Genomic DNA, 16311 nt, shown 5'->3' with positions numbered 1-16311 from the left:
TCATGACAACATTCTTTCTTCCTCACAGGGACCAATGTTCATATCAATGATGGAAGCCACAGATAATGCCTAAGAGCTTCCTGAAGCATCAAAGAAAGATTAATTTACGGCTAGCAGAATAATTGATAAATGTCCTTACATCCTTTAAGACAATTTGGTATGGTATAATGGGAACAACGTATTAATATGAACATGGTCTTACTCAATCATGCTGGCAAGCTAGGACTTAAGTTTAAGTAGATTCAAAACATTCTTACAGATCAGTGTGACAAGTACTGTGGATTCACGAGTGTCCAGGGTTGGATCCTTGAGACTTAAACACATCTACTTCTCTTATGGCTCCCTCTGGCTACGTAGGCTTTGGTTATTTCATGATAACCAAGTGGGTAATTTATAAATAGGACTGAGAAACAATAAGAAATTCCCTTTGGCAATCAGTGTATCACTTTGAGTAGATGTCTCTTGTGGGTCAGATGTGGCCTGAAAATGTTTTATTTAGCCAAAAGGAATATTTTTCAAATTTTAGTTGGTTCCCAACATTTATAAATCAGATTTTTACAAAAAAATATAGATTCTGAACTTCTGTTGAAATACTGGAAGATCCAGAAATCTAACAGTTTCTGAATGGTGACAATTGACTGGAGCTGAGCACAGCTATTCTCTTCAGACGTAGGATGTTCTCACCATGGCCATAAATGCCCCACCAGCCCCATCGTAGTACACAAAGCGGGATTCCCCCATTTATGCTCCCTTCCTTGCCCCAGTAAGCATTCATGTCTACAACCTTCCTCTTAACCAGTAGGGAGTGGGAGGAGAAGAAACGCACGGCTACAGAAGCATCCACTTTCCCTTATTCTCTTCCTCTCCATTAGCATCAATAATCAAGTTTGGAATCAAGTTTTTTTTATGTTTTCTTATCTAAAATGTAAACTTTTATTAAGAGCTACTTGATATTTCCAACCTAATAATTGTAATTCATCTGTGTTAGGCAATAAGATAATGTTTCCTGGTTGTTAAAAAAATGTCACCTACTATTGAAACATGGATGGAAGAGATGGATAGATATTTTACTGTTGGTCAAATTGCACTGGCAGCATTTGTTCAAGGTGAGGAGTCCTTTAGCCGAAGAGCAATGCTTCCTTATTTACATCCAAAGAAGAAACTTTTCACCAATAACCACTAAGGGGAAAGAAGAAATTGACTTCATTCTGAGTGTCTTTTTTAAAACATGAAACAGATTATGAAATCAGGCTCTGATACCATCAAAGACCTGAAGTCAAATCCTATCCAAGGCATTACGAGGTGAGGCAAAGGCGGCAAAGCACAGCCCACCCCAGACGGCCGGGGCATGAGGCCCACGGCACACGGGCCGCTGGCGGGTCTGTGTAAGAGATGCCACACCCATCATTACCCGACAAAGATCGAGTTTTTAAAAAAGACAATTCAGTAAAATTTGCCCAATACAAGCTTTAGGCTTCATAGAGCCAGTGACTCTTGGTGATGATTCAGAATGTGCTTTAGGATCTCTTGATGTGTCCAGTTTTTTATTATTAAAATAAGTACCATTGCATGCAGCCAGAGACACCAGATGTTGGAGAAGGTGCCAAATCTGCCTGGATCCTGGGATGTTCCCTACGGTTGCTCTATTCGGCCAGTATCAGAAAAGAACAATCAAAGACTCTCACAATGTCAAGAACCTTATGTCATTGAGTCCAAAAAAGTCCAAAGGGATCCTCCTAAGACCTCTCGATCACTGGTGGCCTAGTTTCTGCCTGGAGAACTCCCGGACTGGGAGCTTCTGCAGTCACGGTGTGTACGTATATCATACGTCCAGTTAGAACCATACGATGATGCTTATAACTCTTCATGACTTTCCTTTATATTAATTTGAAACATGGATCCCTGAAACTTTATCCACAGGCCCCAGGGCGTCCTTCTGAAGCAACAGAGAACAAACACATAAAGTCTGCCGAAAAGGTCTACATTCGCTGGGAAAATTCATTTAGACTGATCTATTTCACATTAAATATAGGATTTTAAACTGCACACCATATTATTTTTATTACTTTTGACCCTCTCTCTTTGTTTATAACATTTGTGTTTAAAAAATTAAATCAATGTCCATATTTTCATATCCTATAAGTGTACTTTTATGAGGCAGGAAATAATGTGCTAAAGAATATTTTGGCTTTCCACATGATGAAAGCTTTTTAGCATCCTAAAAAGGGCACATGAATTAGTTTCCTGTCTAGGTAGTTCTAGGGTACAATTGTGACTCAAAACTCAGTCTCTATTGTCCTCCAAGCCTAGTATTTTGGTGTGGATTATATTCATTCCTTCAACAATATATTTATTCATTGATGACCCACCATGCACCAGGCACTGTTCTAGGCACTGGGAGCAAAATTGGGGGTAGAAGAAAGTTCCTGCACTCATTGAGATGACTGACATTCTAGTGGGCAAGACAGGCATTGAAAACCCATACAAACATCAGTGGCAGGAGTGAGATGCGCTATGGGGAGAACTGAAACAGTGCCAACAGTGGATAGGGCATTAGGGGGGCACCTGTGAGCAGAGATGCACAGGAAGTGAGGGAGGAATGCTTTCATTGGCTCCCATCTCTAAGGGCTTGGACTGGGTCTCCACACCTCCTGAATACACAGGTGCATACTACCATCCTGGCACATTGCTTGGGCTCAGTGAATATTTGTGTATCAGCTCACCAAATATTCAGTCTATTACAAAGCTGCTGTGTAGACGCCAATGAAACAGGGCCTTTCTTTAGGGAGCTTAGCGCCTAGAAATGAGAGGCACAAGATACAGCAGTGTAAAAGAGGCAAAAATGCTCTCAGAGCCCCAAGGAAGGAGAAAGCGAGGGTGTGATTAGAGGAAGTTCATGGGGTTGGATCTTGGAGGTTGTGTAAGGCATTTACCAGGTCGAGAAAGAGTAAGCAGAGAGTTTTATAGGTATTGAAATAGTATTAGGAAAACTTAAGCCATTTATTCCAGCAATGGCTGCTAAACAGAAGGGCAGCAGTGGTTCTGCAACGGCTCGGTTTGACTTTCATGAATGTTGAAGCTGATTAATAAAAGGCTGAAACTTTTACCTATATTCCCTAATTTATAATTTATATATTTGTATTCACCAAAACAGTCTCATCATTTTCTCTGATTGAACTGAAAGGCACATGCCTTACTTTTGAACTAATAAAATATTTTAATGCTAATAAGACATCATTTTTATCTGTTTTATGTAAGTTTCTTTAACATTTCACTTGAAAATTGGTTGTGCTGCTAAAACTGTTTGAAAAGCCCTGACCCAGAAAAAGTGTTTATAATTGAGATAAGCAGGATGGGGCCAGAGTGTAGACAGCCTTGAATGCAAGTGGAAGGAGTAGTTTAATTTTTTGGTCAGTCAGTCATTCCCCTTTCATCTATTATCTGTCTGCCCTGGATCTTGTGGCAAAAAGGATTTAAGGCCGATAAGAAAGATAAATGACAGATAAAAATAAAGTAAGCTTAAAATGAGTAGGTGAGAAAAGTAGAACAATGTGAAAATAAGGACAAAAAAAAAAAAAAAGAAAAATCCAGGAGAAAAGTTAGTATATGAAATGTGTGCTATAAAGACCTCCCGACAGAGGCTAGAAATGTTGCTCTCAGCTTCCTGGTAGCCAACACAAAGGGTGGGGATGGGACTGACAGCCCATAAATTAAAACAGACGCTTATTTTGGAGATTAACCCCTCATCAGATAACTGATTTGCAAGTATTTTCTCCCATTCCGTAGGTTGTCTTTTCACTCTGTTGATTGTGTCCTTTGCTGTGCAGAAGCTTTTTAGGATGACGTAGTCCAGCTTATTGATTTTTGTTTTTGTTGCCTGTGCTTTTGGTGTCGAATCCAAGAAATCATTGCCAAGACCGACGTCATGACGCTTCTCCCTGTGTGTTCTTCTCGGGGTTTTACAGTTTCAGGTCTTACATTGAAGTCTTTAATCCACTCTGAGTTGATTTTTGTGTGCGGTGTAAGATGGGGGTCTGGTTTCGTTTTTTTGCACATGGAGATCCAGTTTTCCCATTTGCTGAGAACCTGTCCTTCCCCATCAAAATTAATGGCCTATATTCCTGCCCTTCAGTGCTCGGAGCCCATTTTCTCTCATCTCCCTCTCACCCCAACTCCTACCAACAGATGTGCACTAGTCAGAACTTGTTGAAATCATGTAGATTTTTTTCTAGTTTTTTAAACACTTTTATTTTAGGAATCTTTAATAACAATTGCATTAAATTTTATCCAGTAATGATTTATAATTTTTTTACCAGTTTATTAGTTTCTGCTCATTGTTGCTTAGTTCTCATTTCTTCCTTTCTCTTTGATCAGCCACTTTCTTTTAACTGCAGTTGTGTGCATTCCAGGGCAGATGCGTGAGTGGTAAATTGCACGTATTTAATATCCCCAAATTCCTTTTTCTGCCCATTTTACAAACAGGAGCTGCGTGGGCACAGGACTGAAAGTTAAAAATGTTTTCCACCAGCAGCATTTTATGGACCTTGCTCCACTGCACCCCAGGCTGTTCTGAAGCCAAGAAGTCTGATGCTAATCAGAGTATTTAAAATAACAAGAGAAAAGGAAAAAGAAAGAAAAGAAAAAAAAACTCTACTTTTTCTCACTGTAACCTTACATAATTTCTAACCTTTGAACTGCCACATTTCATTAGGAGGAATTTAACTTGAGGGCTTTTCCACAATTCTTATAAGACATTCAGTAGTTCTTTTCTCTCTAATGATTCAAAGCTCAGTGGAAATTTTCCCCATTATATCTTATTTTTTTTCCCCTTTATACTCCCAAATCCCTCCTTCTAGAAGCTCTACAAGGCAGACTGCTTTTCTTGGGTCTATTATTCATCTCTCTCAAGCTTTCTCTGATTTTTTACCTTTGTCCAGCTGCATGGCCTTCTGGGAATTCCTTCTGCTGGATCTTCCAGATGACTATTTGGTGGTGTTCTGCTAACAACTTTGGCCAAACAAAGACACTTCCGAGAGTGAAGGGAGCAGTCACTCAGTCACCCGGCCTTGACCGAGCTTCGCCAGGCTTCATCTCAGGGCTTTCTTGGGGAAACTGGGGCTTACAATTACCCCATCTATTCAGTTTTTCTTCTAAACTAAAAAAAAAAATTGGTAAATATTTTGCTTAGTTTCCATCAGTCAGTTTACACCTTACTTGCTGCGGCCTGTTCTCGTGTTACAGATGTGGGACCTGCTGGAATCTCTTGGAGGATGTTTACCGTCAGACTTACTGCAGTTAGTAGAAGTGATCTTTCAAATGTCTCTCCTGGGGCTCCTTTTCCTGGGGTTCGGTTTGAGGCCTCTCTTTCAGGGGTCTTCTGGGCCTCAGTGATCTCTGGTTGGCTGTTGCCACGTGGAGGTGAGGGTCCTGGTCAGGAGGGCATCCCCTCAGCTATTACAGATGCAGGATCCAGGTGGTGGACAGGGGGCAGCAGGGAGCCACTCTCCTGAGGTGGAGCCACTGTGCTTGGGCTCCTTGTCCTGGAGGTTATCGGAGGCATAGCCCCACTTCTCATTCTGGCCGCCATCCACTCTAGGGTCTTCCACAGCCGAGTGTCCTGTTTATTTGTTCTGCAGGATGATATGTTAGCCCGCAGCTGTGCGAGCAGGGGCTGGGCGTCTCCCCCTAGAGCCCCTTAAACCAGTCCCATCGCAGTCCACGACGTGCTCCTGCTGCAGCCTCTGACCTGAGGGTTACCCCAGAGTTCAGAATTGCGGGAAAACCAACTTTTATTTTTATTCTTTTGGTGATCACGTCTTCCACCAGTCGTGCTACGTATCCTAGTCTTTTCCTTTCACTTTCAATGTGATCCGTTTATACTTACTTTTCAAAAATTCTTCAATGTTCTGGTCTGCTGGTGGCCCCCTTTCCAGTGGCCCAGTGGTGCCATTTATTTTTTTTATGTTTCTTCCACCATTTTACTTAGAAAAGAGAGAAATGTGTGCGCTCAGGAAGCCATTCTGAAAAGAAACAGTCCTTAGGAAATATGATCTGGTGGTCAGCAGCAAAGTGGACTGGCCAGAGGGACCCTGAAGGAAACTGACCAGTGAAGGATTCACTACTGGAGTCAGGGCGATGGGAATGAAAGGAGTGGAGGGTTCTAGCACACTCTTTATTGCGCCACATGGCGTTATTTATTTCTGATGGACATTCCAAGTAGAAGACTGTCAGAGCATGATACCAGGTACCAGCATGGCTCAGACACTGCCCGGTGACTGGGCAGGGTGTCAGGTGGGAGGCTGAGAAGGTCCTTTGCCACAGGAGATGTTTGTTTGGTTGTTATGGGGGAGCAATACAGCTCCTACTGAGGGTTTGCTTGGGGTCTGGCAGCATTTACTGATGAGTTTAGCATCTTCCAAAATATTCGTGTAAATTATGCTAATGATCCAGCCTGCCTTGAGTCTCTCTCCTTGTTCTCGGCACCTGCAGCCTCAGTGGGAATAGCTCCACATGTCTGAGAGAGTGAACAGATGCTCTTACTCATGCACTAGCAACCCTCCAAGGAGTCTCCAACCTGGTTCTGAACACTCACTTGGACAAACTCAGAACTAAGAAGGGCAGCCCAGGTTAACACCTGGGAACCTGTGGGAGGAGCTGTGGGAGGCAGCTCGCAGAGCTAAACCATGTGTCTTCCCCTTCTCAGATCCTCTTGTTGGGAATTGATACCACCCTACATGTTTGAAGGTAACAATACAGTTTTGTCAATGAGGAGGCAGATTATTTATTATTTTTCTAGCTCTGGGGCTACTTTTCTACAGTTGGGTGTGAGTTATTTGAAATAATTTCACTAGAGGCAGAATATTTAATGCCTACAGGGGATCAGGATGTAAGCAGGCCCACCTGCTTAGATGCACACTGAAGGAGTGAGTGTGAACCAGTATTCCCCCTGGGCCACTGCGGAGGGATCTGGAGCTTTCTTCTCCCCAATCGGAAGATGTACGACAGGCAGAGCTGTGCTTCCATCAGAACCCTGGGCGACAGCCTTCCCTCAGGAGAATTTCTGTAGTGGCGTCAAGATTAGTAGCCATTTCCATTCCATCCAGTAACAGCAGCTCCACACATGTGTCTTTGTGAGGGCAGGTTTCTGTTTTCTGAAGTCACATGCTGTCACTTTTATCTCAAATGGCTACAGTGATTTAGGTACTGCATCCTCTTTAAGAAATACCTGCTGCACTTCACTCTGCAGGACACGCTGAGCTCAGGATGGACCTCAAACCCCTAAATATGCTCCACCTCAGACAGTACAGAGCTGAAATTTCATCATTAAGGATGTATTGACTTCTTTCAGGAGATGACACCAAATGTGACAGAGGTGTGGCATGTGGGCACCACCTTCTTGCTCACTGCTGCTCGTGACAGCCATAACCAATCAACCCCTCATGAGGTTCTTTCTCGCTGAGCCTGACGTGGCCTCAGAATCCTTCTCATCCACAATGCCGCAGCCACCAACTTACAACCAAGTGGAGCTGGTGTGCGAGACTGACAGCTATTTTTCATCCCTGCCTTATTCACTGTTCTGTTCTGACTGAACTCAGGAGGACCAACATAACACAATAGCACCTGAGTGTGCATTTCCTCCCAATAACTTATGTTTCCCAAGGATAGGATGTCACCAGGGCAGCTGGCAGCACTGGGCACCGGAAGGAGTAAGTCAAGAGAAGAAACGGCTCAGAAAGAGGAAATATCAAGTGCCAAAGAGAACTTCAAAAAGTTTGGTTACTTCGTAACTCTGCCAAGAACCGGCTGTGAGGGACCCTTAGGCATTCATACCCGTGAAATCAACAGGTGCTTCATCTCCAAGCCTAACAGATGGTTGACTTAATGTTCTGTGATTCAGGCAACCATGGTCACTTCTGGAAACTTCTACCCTGCTAGTGTAAGCACAGACCCAGCAACAGCCTGGTGAAGTACAGGAATGTTCTTTCACATTTGGAAACTCTGAGTTAGGGATGTTAACTATCTTTAGTCTCTGCCCCAACTTGTCGGTTCTGAGTTAGTAGCAAGTGGACATCTAAGGCAGTCTTAATCAATTACCAAGGTGGTGATGATGATGATGACAATCGTGATCATAACAGTATTAGTTAACACTTATTAAACATTTACTGGGTATCAGGTACCATGCTAAGCACTCTATACGCATTATCTTGATTAACCCTCACAACAACCTTATGAGAGAGGTACTGTCATTCCCCCGATTCTCAGAAGGAGGAAAGGGAGGACTTAGCAAGCTTCCCCAACATGCCCAAGTCACAAAGCTAGTCAGCGCGAGAGCCCAGATTCTACCCTACTGTGGAGCATCATTCCATACTCTGCTGCTCTCCGTTCCCGTGATTTCTCTCTCTCTCCACGAGGATGGCCATGGTAGTGGCGATGCAGGGTCTCAGGGGGCATTTAATCGTAAGAAGAGTAAACAGGATAGAGTCACTCACTTCATTTTAAGCTTGGGTCATAATAGTTTGCTTCAATTCGACTTCAAGATGGAGAAGCTTGTCATAATAACCCAGGCTGCTGAATCTATGAGCAGACACATCTTCAAGATTGGGAGAGAGCTCCCAGAGTCACAACTTAACACTGAAAGGGGGTGAAAGCGCAGAGGTGGCAGGATTCGTTATCACAGACTATTCCTTTCTCTGCTCAGAATCGGAATCAAAGCTTTCGTTCTATCTTTGGTTCCAAGAAAAATAGTTTATTTATTTATTTTTAAAAATATAAAAAATGGTTCAGTACGAAGCAGTAAGGCTTGATTCCTACACGGGTCCCATTTCCCTGGTGGAGTTTGGATGTTTCTTAGAAACAAGATCGATTGAGTTCTTTTGATAAACTTGAAGGAAAATGAATTGTGTTCTTGGGATTCAGTTTGAAGAGAAAAATCCAGTTCCTTAAATAGCAGCTTTGACTGTGAAACTCAAATTATGTAAATTGGGCGCTCCGAGTCAGCTGTTCAGTGGCTCTCAGGGCTGAATTTAGTTGGGAAGAGAAAGCCCTACACAACTGCATGGTGCCATGTAATTTGAGAATTCATATTGCTTTATGACACAGAAAAAGAATTCCCAGAGAAATTCTACACGGAACCTGCTCTTCGCCCTCTAATATGGCAGTTTTCTTCCAAAAACATGGTTTGCATCATATCACTTTCCTCAACGGCCCCTGTCACTCCTTCTAGAACATGGTAAAGCCATTAAGAATAATCTCTGTTACGAAGTCTAACGTGGCTGCCCTCAATTTTGTGTCCCTGAGAAAAACAACAATAGAGTTTTCTTTCCTCTCTTTCTTAGACAAGAAGGCAATATGGGTCTCAGAAGGGAGGTGTTGTGGGTTGAATCGCGTACCCCCTAAGATATGTTGCAGTCCTAACTCCCAGTACCTGTGAACGTGACCTTACTTTGAAACAAGGTCTTTGAAAATATCAAGTTAGGACGAGGTCATGCTGGATTAAGGTGGGTCCTAATCCAGTGACTGGTGTTCTTATAAGGAGAGGGAAATTTGGACCCAGAGACACAGGGGAGAAGGCCACGTGATGCATCAACAAGCCAAGGAGTGATGAGGAGTGTGCCAACCACCAGACGCCAGAGACGCATGTAACAGGTCCTCCCCCACACCCCCAGGAGGAACCGACCCCACCAACAACTTGCTTTCAGGCTTCTGGCTTCCAGAACTGTGTGAGAATACATTTCTGCTGCTTTAAGCCCCTCAGCTGTGGTAATTAGTTATGGCAGCTCCAGGAGATTAATACAGAAGGTGAGTACTTTTTTCTTTAAAGATGAGACTGGGTTTATTGGAAACTCGAAGGTGTGTGTCTCGGCTCTGTGGGTGAGGCGGCCAGGCTTCTGACCTGGGCGTCCCTGGACAGCTGAGGAATCGAGTTCCCATCAGAGACATCGGTCTGAGGGTAAACCCGCCGCCATGTCCACGCTGCCTGGGCAGGCTCACCACTGCCGGTTCCTCCCTCCTGCAAGGGGAGGGAAGCCAGCCTTTGCCTGAAAAAAGCTTTGGAGAATGTCCGGGAGTTCATCAGGCAGTGAAAGACCAACAAGTGCAAATGTGAAATAGTACATTCTGGGCAGGGAACTCTAAGCAGATTTATTTGTTGCTAGAGTATAAATTGCAAGGAATCAGAAACGGGAATATAAACATCAAACATTATATAAGTAATTTATTCTTCAAATTATAAACAGCTGGACAAATATTAGGTATTTATATTATTATCCCTTTTACAGGGTCAATGAGAAGATCAACTAAGTGTGTAAACCAAAAGCTTATTGGTATATCCTGAAAAATCATGAAAAAATCTTCCATCATGATACAATATTTTGGATGCAGCGGCTTCATTGCCAGACCCTGGAGATCTGGAAAGAAATCTAACCCTCTCTGTCTTAAATGAATAGGTGCATTTCCACAAGTCTCTACTGAATGTGGTCCACCGGTGTCCCTCATGCAAGGACTCTGTGATGCTCTGAAACCCATGCCTTTCAGATTAAATATTGACACAGAGAGATGAAATCCAGCTAGGTAATGAGAGGACTGAGCATTACCAACACCTCTCAGTCTTTACTTACCTATATTAATCTACTTTTAATGTAACTAAGTACAAAGGCATAAAAATAATTTATGCATTTTAAGTTATTACATACTTAATGAAAATTAAGAATTATAAGGAAATATAGAAATGGCAAGCTTTGTGAAACCACAGAAGAAATGTCTATGAAAAATTAGAGGAGAAAGCACAGGACAATAAGACTAAAAACACTTTCCAGGGATGAAGATGGACAAAATATACTGGGCAAGAATGCCTGGAGATTAGGAGAACATGGCAAAGCACGAATTAAATAGAAGTACTGATCACAAACCACTGAGGAGCAACAATCAGCTCTGATGAAGTCACAACGCTGAGCACTGCAAGGTAAGTTAAGGGGACGGGTCCATATTAGATAAGTTTACCAAAAACTATCATAATGAAGGTCCACAGAAAATCAGAAGAATGACTGTGTTTATCTGGGGCTGTGGCAATTTCATGACGCGATAGCTGCCGAGACGATGCCCCACCCTTAGGAACTAACGTGGTGTGACATTTGTGTCTGCTCTGACTGGGCGCCTATCTTGGCTGGTTGGTGTCCACCTGGCCCTAGTTATTAAATCCTTTGACTATAATTGCCTGTGCCCAAACTGAACCATTTGTAGTTCTCTGTGCGATGGGCCGAACACTTTTGAATATGGGAGCATTCACGATTCCCTTTCCTTAATTCACCAAAGAGAATCCTCTAATTGCCATTACATTTTCCCTCAGCCTAAAATGGAAAGATTTTTTTGTTCTGGCTGCATCTGAGAGGCTAAGTTATCTCCATAATAAAGTGCTGCAGGAGCAGGGGCGGCGGAAAGTCTCTAAGGCTGGGGGTGGAGAAGTCATTTTGGTCAAAGGCTTCCAAGAGTCTCTCCGAGTAGCTCTGGGGTGTGGAAGAAATAAAGAGGAGAGGAGGTTTAACAAATGCTGCTGTGGGCTACACATTTGAGTCTACTTTACCGTCTACTGAGAAACGTGCAGAAAAGTCAAATTATTTAAAATTATTTTGGGTTGTTACATTGGACTTCTTAAACGCACGTATCCGCTAGATTGGTTGTGGTTGACAGGCTGCAGCGGAATTCCTCCACGTGATCTTAGAATGTTCCTTGTGCTCTTTCTCATGCTGCGCCTTCTCCTCTGGACTGCTTTCCACATTCTAAATCCTACCTCCCCATTTATTTGAAATGCTACCTCATCTGTGGAGCTTTTCTCGATTCCTCTTCCCCAACACAAAGTCCCACGCAATCAAAGGGGGCGTAATCACTTCTCTTGAAATTTCATATCCATCGCTCTTTTCATCCCTTAGGCATCATCCCCAAGCCCTGAGGAGGAGACTGGGGGCTCCTCAGGGTGCTTGCTGCAGGAGAGGCCTTCGGCTCTGAGGCTCCGCTGACTCAGTTATCTCCCCCAACGGTGTCCATGCCCCTAAAGCTGGCTGCTGCTGTTGCCGCATCCATTTTGTTGTCTTTGTAAATTTAGGTCTTCTTAGAAAATCCCTTTTTAAAAACAAGGTTTTGATTAGGTTTTGGAGGAGAGGTTAATTTGGGCATTTATGTTTCTTTAGCCAGAAAACTGGTTATTTTAGAAAAATTTTTAAAGAGTAATTTTGTCGAGAAGAGGGCTAGTTTACGCTTATCTTAAGAGGAGGCAACAGGTTAAATATTTAAATAGATTTTAAATGACTCAGAAAATCTGGGGGTGACAACTCCATGATCAATTAAGACTTCAGTTTCTTAATAAAATGGAGCAGAGGTTGCAGATTAGATTAGATGATCTCTGAGACGTATTCCTATCGATTACTGGTGGTGATCCAGGCATTTGTGGGGCAGGACACCGCATGCCTTCTGAAGCTGGGATCATGCTGGTCTCAGTGGCCGGAGTCGGCCGTGTGTCTGACCTAGTGGGGTTGTACTTGTTCTTTGCCTCTGTTTCCCTCCACAGTGACGCTGAGGAGCCATCTCTTCACACTAAACATTCGAAGACCACAATACAAGCAGCCTTAGCAAAAGAAAACGTCCCCAACTGGCAAGGACATAAATGTAAAATGAAATGCTATTCCCTCCTTAAGGATGAAGTGCTAGCAGGCAGACTGGAAATTTGCACAAGAACAACTGTTCAGTGATCTCAAAACACACTGTCCAAATGGCCCCCCAAGGCGGCTGCCATTTTCACGTCCATCATATGGGATGCGGGAACATCCTTGCCTGAATCCAGGGCGTAGGTCTCCTGGGGGAGCCTGTTCGATTTCATCCCAGGGCTGGTGCTCTGTGGAAACCGAACAACAAAAGGCTGCCAGTTGTTAGAATGAGGCCATCCAGACTACACTGTGGTTTGAGAAGATCCCGCATAACTTAGCAGGGAGCTTCTGACCTCCAAAGGGAGGCAGAGAAAGGAACTGTCAGCAAATAAGATGCTAGGTTCTGTGAGGGACCAGTGCAGGGAGCGAATATTACAGAGAGTCAGGGAGAACTCCAGAACTAGAAATCCAAATTGTCACTGCCTGGACCAGTTAAAACCACAGATCTTGAAGGCCCTCCAGCTCACTCTCTGCCTTATATTTGAGCCCATTTCTGGCAAGTGGTACCTGCCTTCTTTTAAAGATCTTCCGTGATGGCGGTTCTATCACCTTTCTCAATCAACCATTCTTGTGTGTGATGTTCTTCTTTAAATGAACTTCAATATTTCCCTTCTGTATCTTATCATGACCTTCTGTGTTTTAAAGTCACTTCCTACTTCTATAGAAAAGATTTCAGATCTCTGATTATGTAGCTCCTGTCACTGTTGTCTCTGGCTCCTAATGTGTCTGCTTGCCACATTTTCCCAGTCTCTATGCCCCATAAATCTCTACACTTTTCCGAGTTGTAATTTCATGAAGATCCTGCCATGGTCCAATGGGTCTCACTGGCCTGGGAGCCAGGAGACTTGATGCTGGTCCTCTGTGCATCATTGACTCAGCAGGAGTCAAGGAATCCACCTAACTTCCAGCAGCAGGTTTGGCTTCTGATAAATTAAGTGGGTGGATAGGCTCTTAGGTTCTTTCCTCCTATAGCACCCTGTGACTTCGGATGCTCAGTGGTCTGCTTCCTGGGAAGCACAGGAAAGAGGAGTTTGGTAAGAGAAACTTTGAGGGGACTTGGGGGCTAATGTTGAATTTCAGAAGCCCCTCCTTGTGTCTCCCCATCATCTTGGAAAAATGCCTGGGGCTGAGCTTGTGGTGATCAAGGGACTGAGTCCTCCCATTCTGTGGCTTTTCAAGATTTTAGATGATGACACTGATAAAAAGAGGATGAGGTCATGTACTGTGGAGTAGCTGGCAAAGGCTATCAAAGACATCGTTCTCATAACAATTCTTCATTCTCCATCTGTGACTCGCGGGACTGAATTGCTCTGTCTGTCACCTGCAGCGTATTTTCACTCTTTGAGGTGAACTCACTAGCTCTTCTCTGAGGTGAATTTTGTTATGACCATATTTATTATTACCTACCTTTTCATGAGTTCATATCTTATCTTTCCAAGATACGAGGACAAGATGCAAAGATATTTCCTTGTATATACAATAAGACATGGCATGCCGTTTTGTGTATGCTGATTGGTATGATCAAGAACTTTCTGAAGTTTGGGATAAATTATCCACAAATCGGGTCATAGGAAAATAATTTTTCCCCCTGTCTGAGACTTCTTTTATATAATCTCAATCCTTATGCTAAAGAAGTTGACCTTTGAAATTGTTTTATTATCTTTCTAGGTGGCCTGGTTTCATCATTGTGTAAGATACTTACCACAACTACCTCACAGGACTTTTTTTGGTGGAAAATGTAGATGAACTTTGGGATTAACTGGCACAGTGTGTAGAAAGCTCTGATAAGCTGTAAACCTTCATAAAACGTAAAATATCGGCAGGGCAGCAGACCGAGAGGTGAGCCAGTATCCCTGCTCCCATCAGCCGACATCATGGGGTGGGCGGGATCCTCACCTGTTCCGGAACAGGCTCCCACGGCAGCTGCCTCCGCGGCCCGTGAGTGTGCCTGCCCGCGGGTCTCAGCATGGATTTAGGAGCGGGTCTGAAACGTTGGCAGGAACTTACCTTCGCACTTGAGCAGGAAGAAGTCCATGCTGTGGCTGAAGGAGGCACTGAAGTAGGTGCAGTTGTCCACCAGGTCGCAGGACAGGCACTGCCTGTTGAAGTTGCCCACGGTGCTGGCACTGGAGGGACAAGGACAGCAGGGCGTGAACCGAGGCAGGGAGGAAACAGTGACAGTGGTCAAGACCCAGATGCCCCAGCTCTGTACTTCCAGCTGACTGATTTCTCTCCTACCAAAGGTGTTCTGGAGCCCCTGATGCTCACCGCTGGGCCTTTCTCCTTTTGTCTCCCTGCTGGAATGCCCCTGAACACGGGCTCTGGTTTTACTGGCCACGAAGCCTTCCCTGGCAGGTAGATCCCTCCGACGTGTAAGAGCTCTCAGTGCTCTCGCTTTATGGAGTGCGTACCTGCTCATCCACGCTTTGTTCAGGCCCTGTGCACGTCCCTGACGTGAGGGGAGGACAGCGTTTAGTACCATTACCTAGTACTTTATACCCATGTCTCTCATCTCTGAGGAGATGATCAGCATTTTGAGAACAGCAGACATGTTTTGAACTCTCTCAGAGGACCTAACACAGGGGAATGACAAGGCAGGACTCCAGAAACACGGGCTGAATTGAGTTCTGGCTGTATCTAAACCCAGTTCTCTCGACAGAGTGAAATGGTGAGACGTCACTTCTCATTCAATGGAGCCAGAAGAGTGGGAATCGATTCGAAGATGGCACCTGGGGCCCCTCTAAGTACAATTTCATGCTAAGAAGGCCTAAAATGTGTTTCCAGAAGTTGAAAGATACTGAGGGGTATCTTTGAGTATACCTGGAAGAAGCTCTCGTCTGAGCATTTTCCGTGGGAAGGGTCCACACTAACCATAGTTTCCAGTAGGAAACCCGTCTACAAGAGTGAGGATATTTCATGGGAGAGAGAAGACAGCCTTCTAATCGCATACGTTAGAGGAAAGGGTAGGTAGTCTACGGCAGTCTGCTTGATCACCTTCTATGAATTTGGTGACAGGAGTGATATAGTTGTCCTGGTAGATGTGCAGCGGTGAGAAGTCTACAGAGACAAGGAAGTCTGTGACCATGTAGATTTTCTGGGGTTTTCTTCACTTCCAAAAGGACCCCTTATGTAGGTCATTATGCTCTGGGCATAGGGACCAATGGAGGATGGCGAGAGATAGTCATCCACCTGATGGGCCTTCTCCAATGTCCCAGTGGCGAGGGTAGGGCGAAAGAGGCTCATCCCAGACTACAAGTCACCCAGCTCAAGCCCTTAGGTCTACATGGAACGGTGTCTTCTGAAGTGGCCTATGTGCATGGAGACAGTAGCCAGTTGTTACCCTCCTTCTAGTCTGGAAAACCTTGAGGAGGTAACAGACTGCCCCATTTTGACCTCCACTATGCCAGAGGAAAGTTCTCAGGACGAATCCCACTTCAGAACCAAAACTTTCTCTGATGAGAATAGTAACTGGAGCAGTTGACAGAATTTATGCTAAAGAGGGACAGATTCCGGAAAACACCTTGTCCTTCTCCCAAGATTCAGAGGTCACCCTTCCTCTGCTTTCTTTGAGATTATGAAATTGACCAACATCCCACAGCAAGTTAGCCGTGACACA

At 44.1% G+C, this 16311-nt stretch overlaps 1 protein-coding gene across 4 annotated transcripts in view; it reads right to left on the bottom strand.

Moving 5' to 3' along the window:
- Positions 1-16311, bottom strand: part of DPP6 (dipeptidyl peptidase like 6) — a 988762-nt gene that overhangs the window by 62251 nt on the left and 910200 nt on the right. For all 4 annotated transcript variants that reach the window (XM_044765679.2, XM_044765682.2, XM_014829001.3 and 1 more), the window contains exon 16: positions 14703-14821. In XM_044765679.2, coding sequence (XP_044621614.2) covers positions 14703-14821 — 119 coding nt within the window. The remainder of the gene's footprint in view (positions 1-14702; positions 14822-16311) is intronic.

Source organism: Equus asinus, chromosome 1, assembly GCF_041296235.1.
Source record: "Equus asinus isolate D_3611 breed Donkey chromosome 1, EquAss-T2T_v2, whole genome shotgun sequence".
Classification (NCBI taxonomy): Eukaryota; Metazoa; Chordata; class Mammalia; order Perissodactyla; family Equidae; genus Equus; species Equus asinus.
Note: the sequence above shows the minus strand (reverse complement) of the source record. Positions and strands in the feature narration are given on the sequence as shown.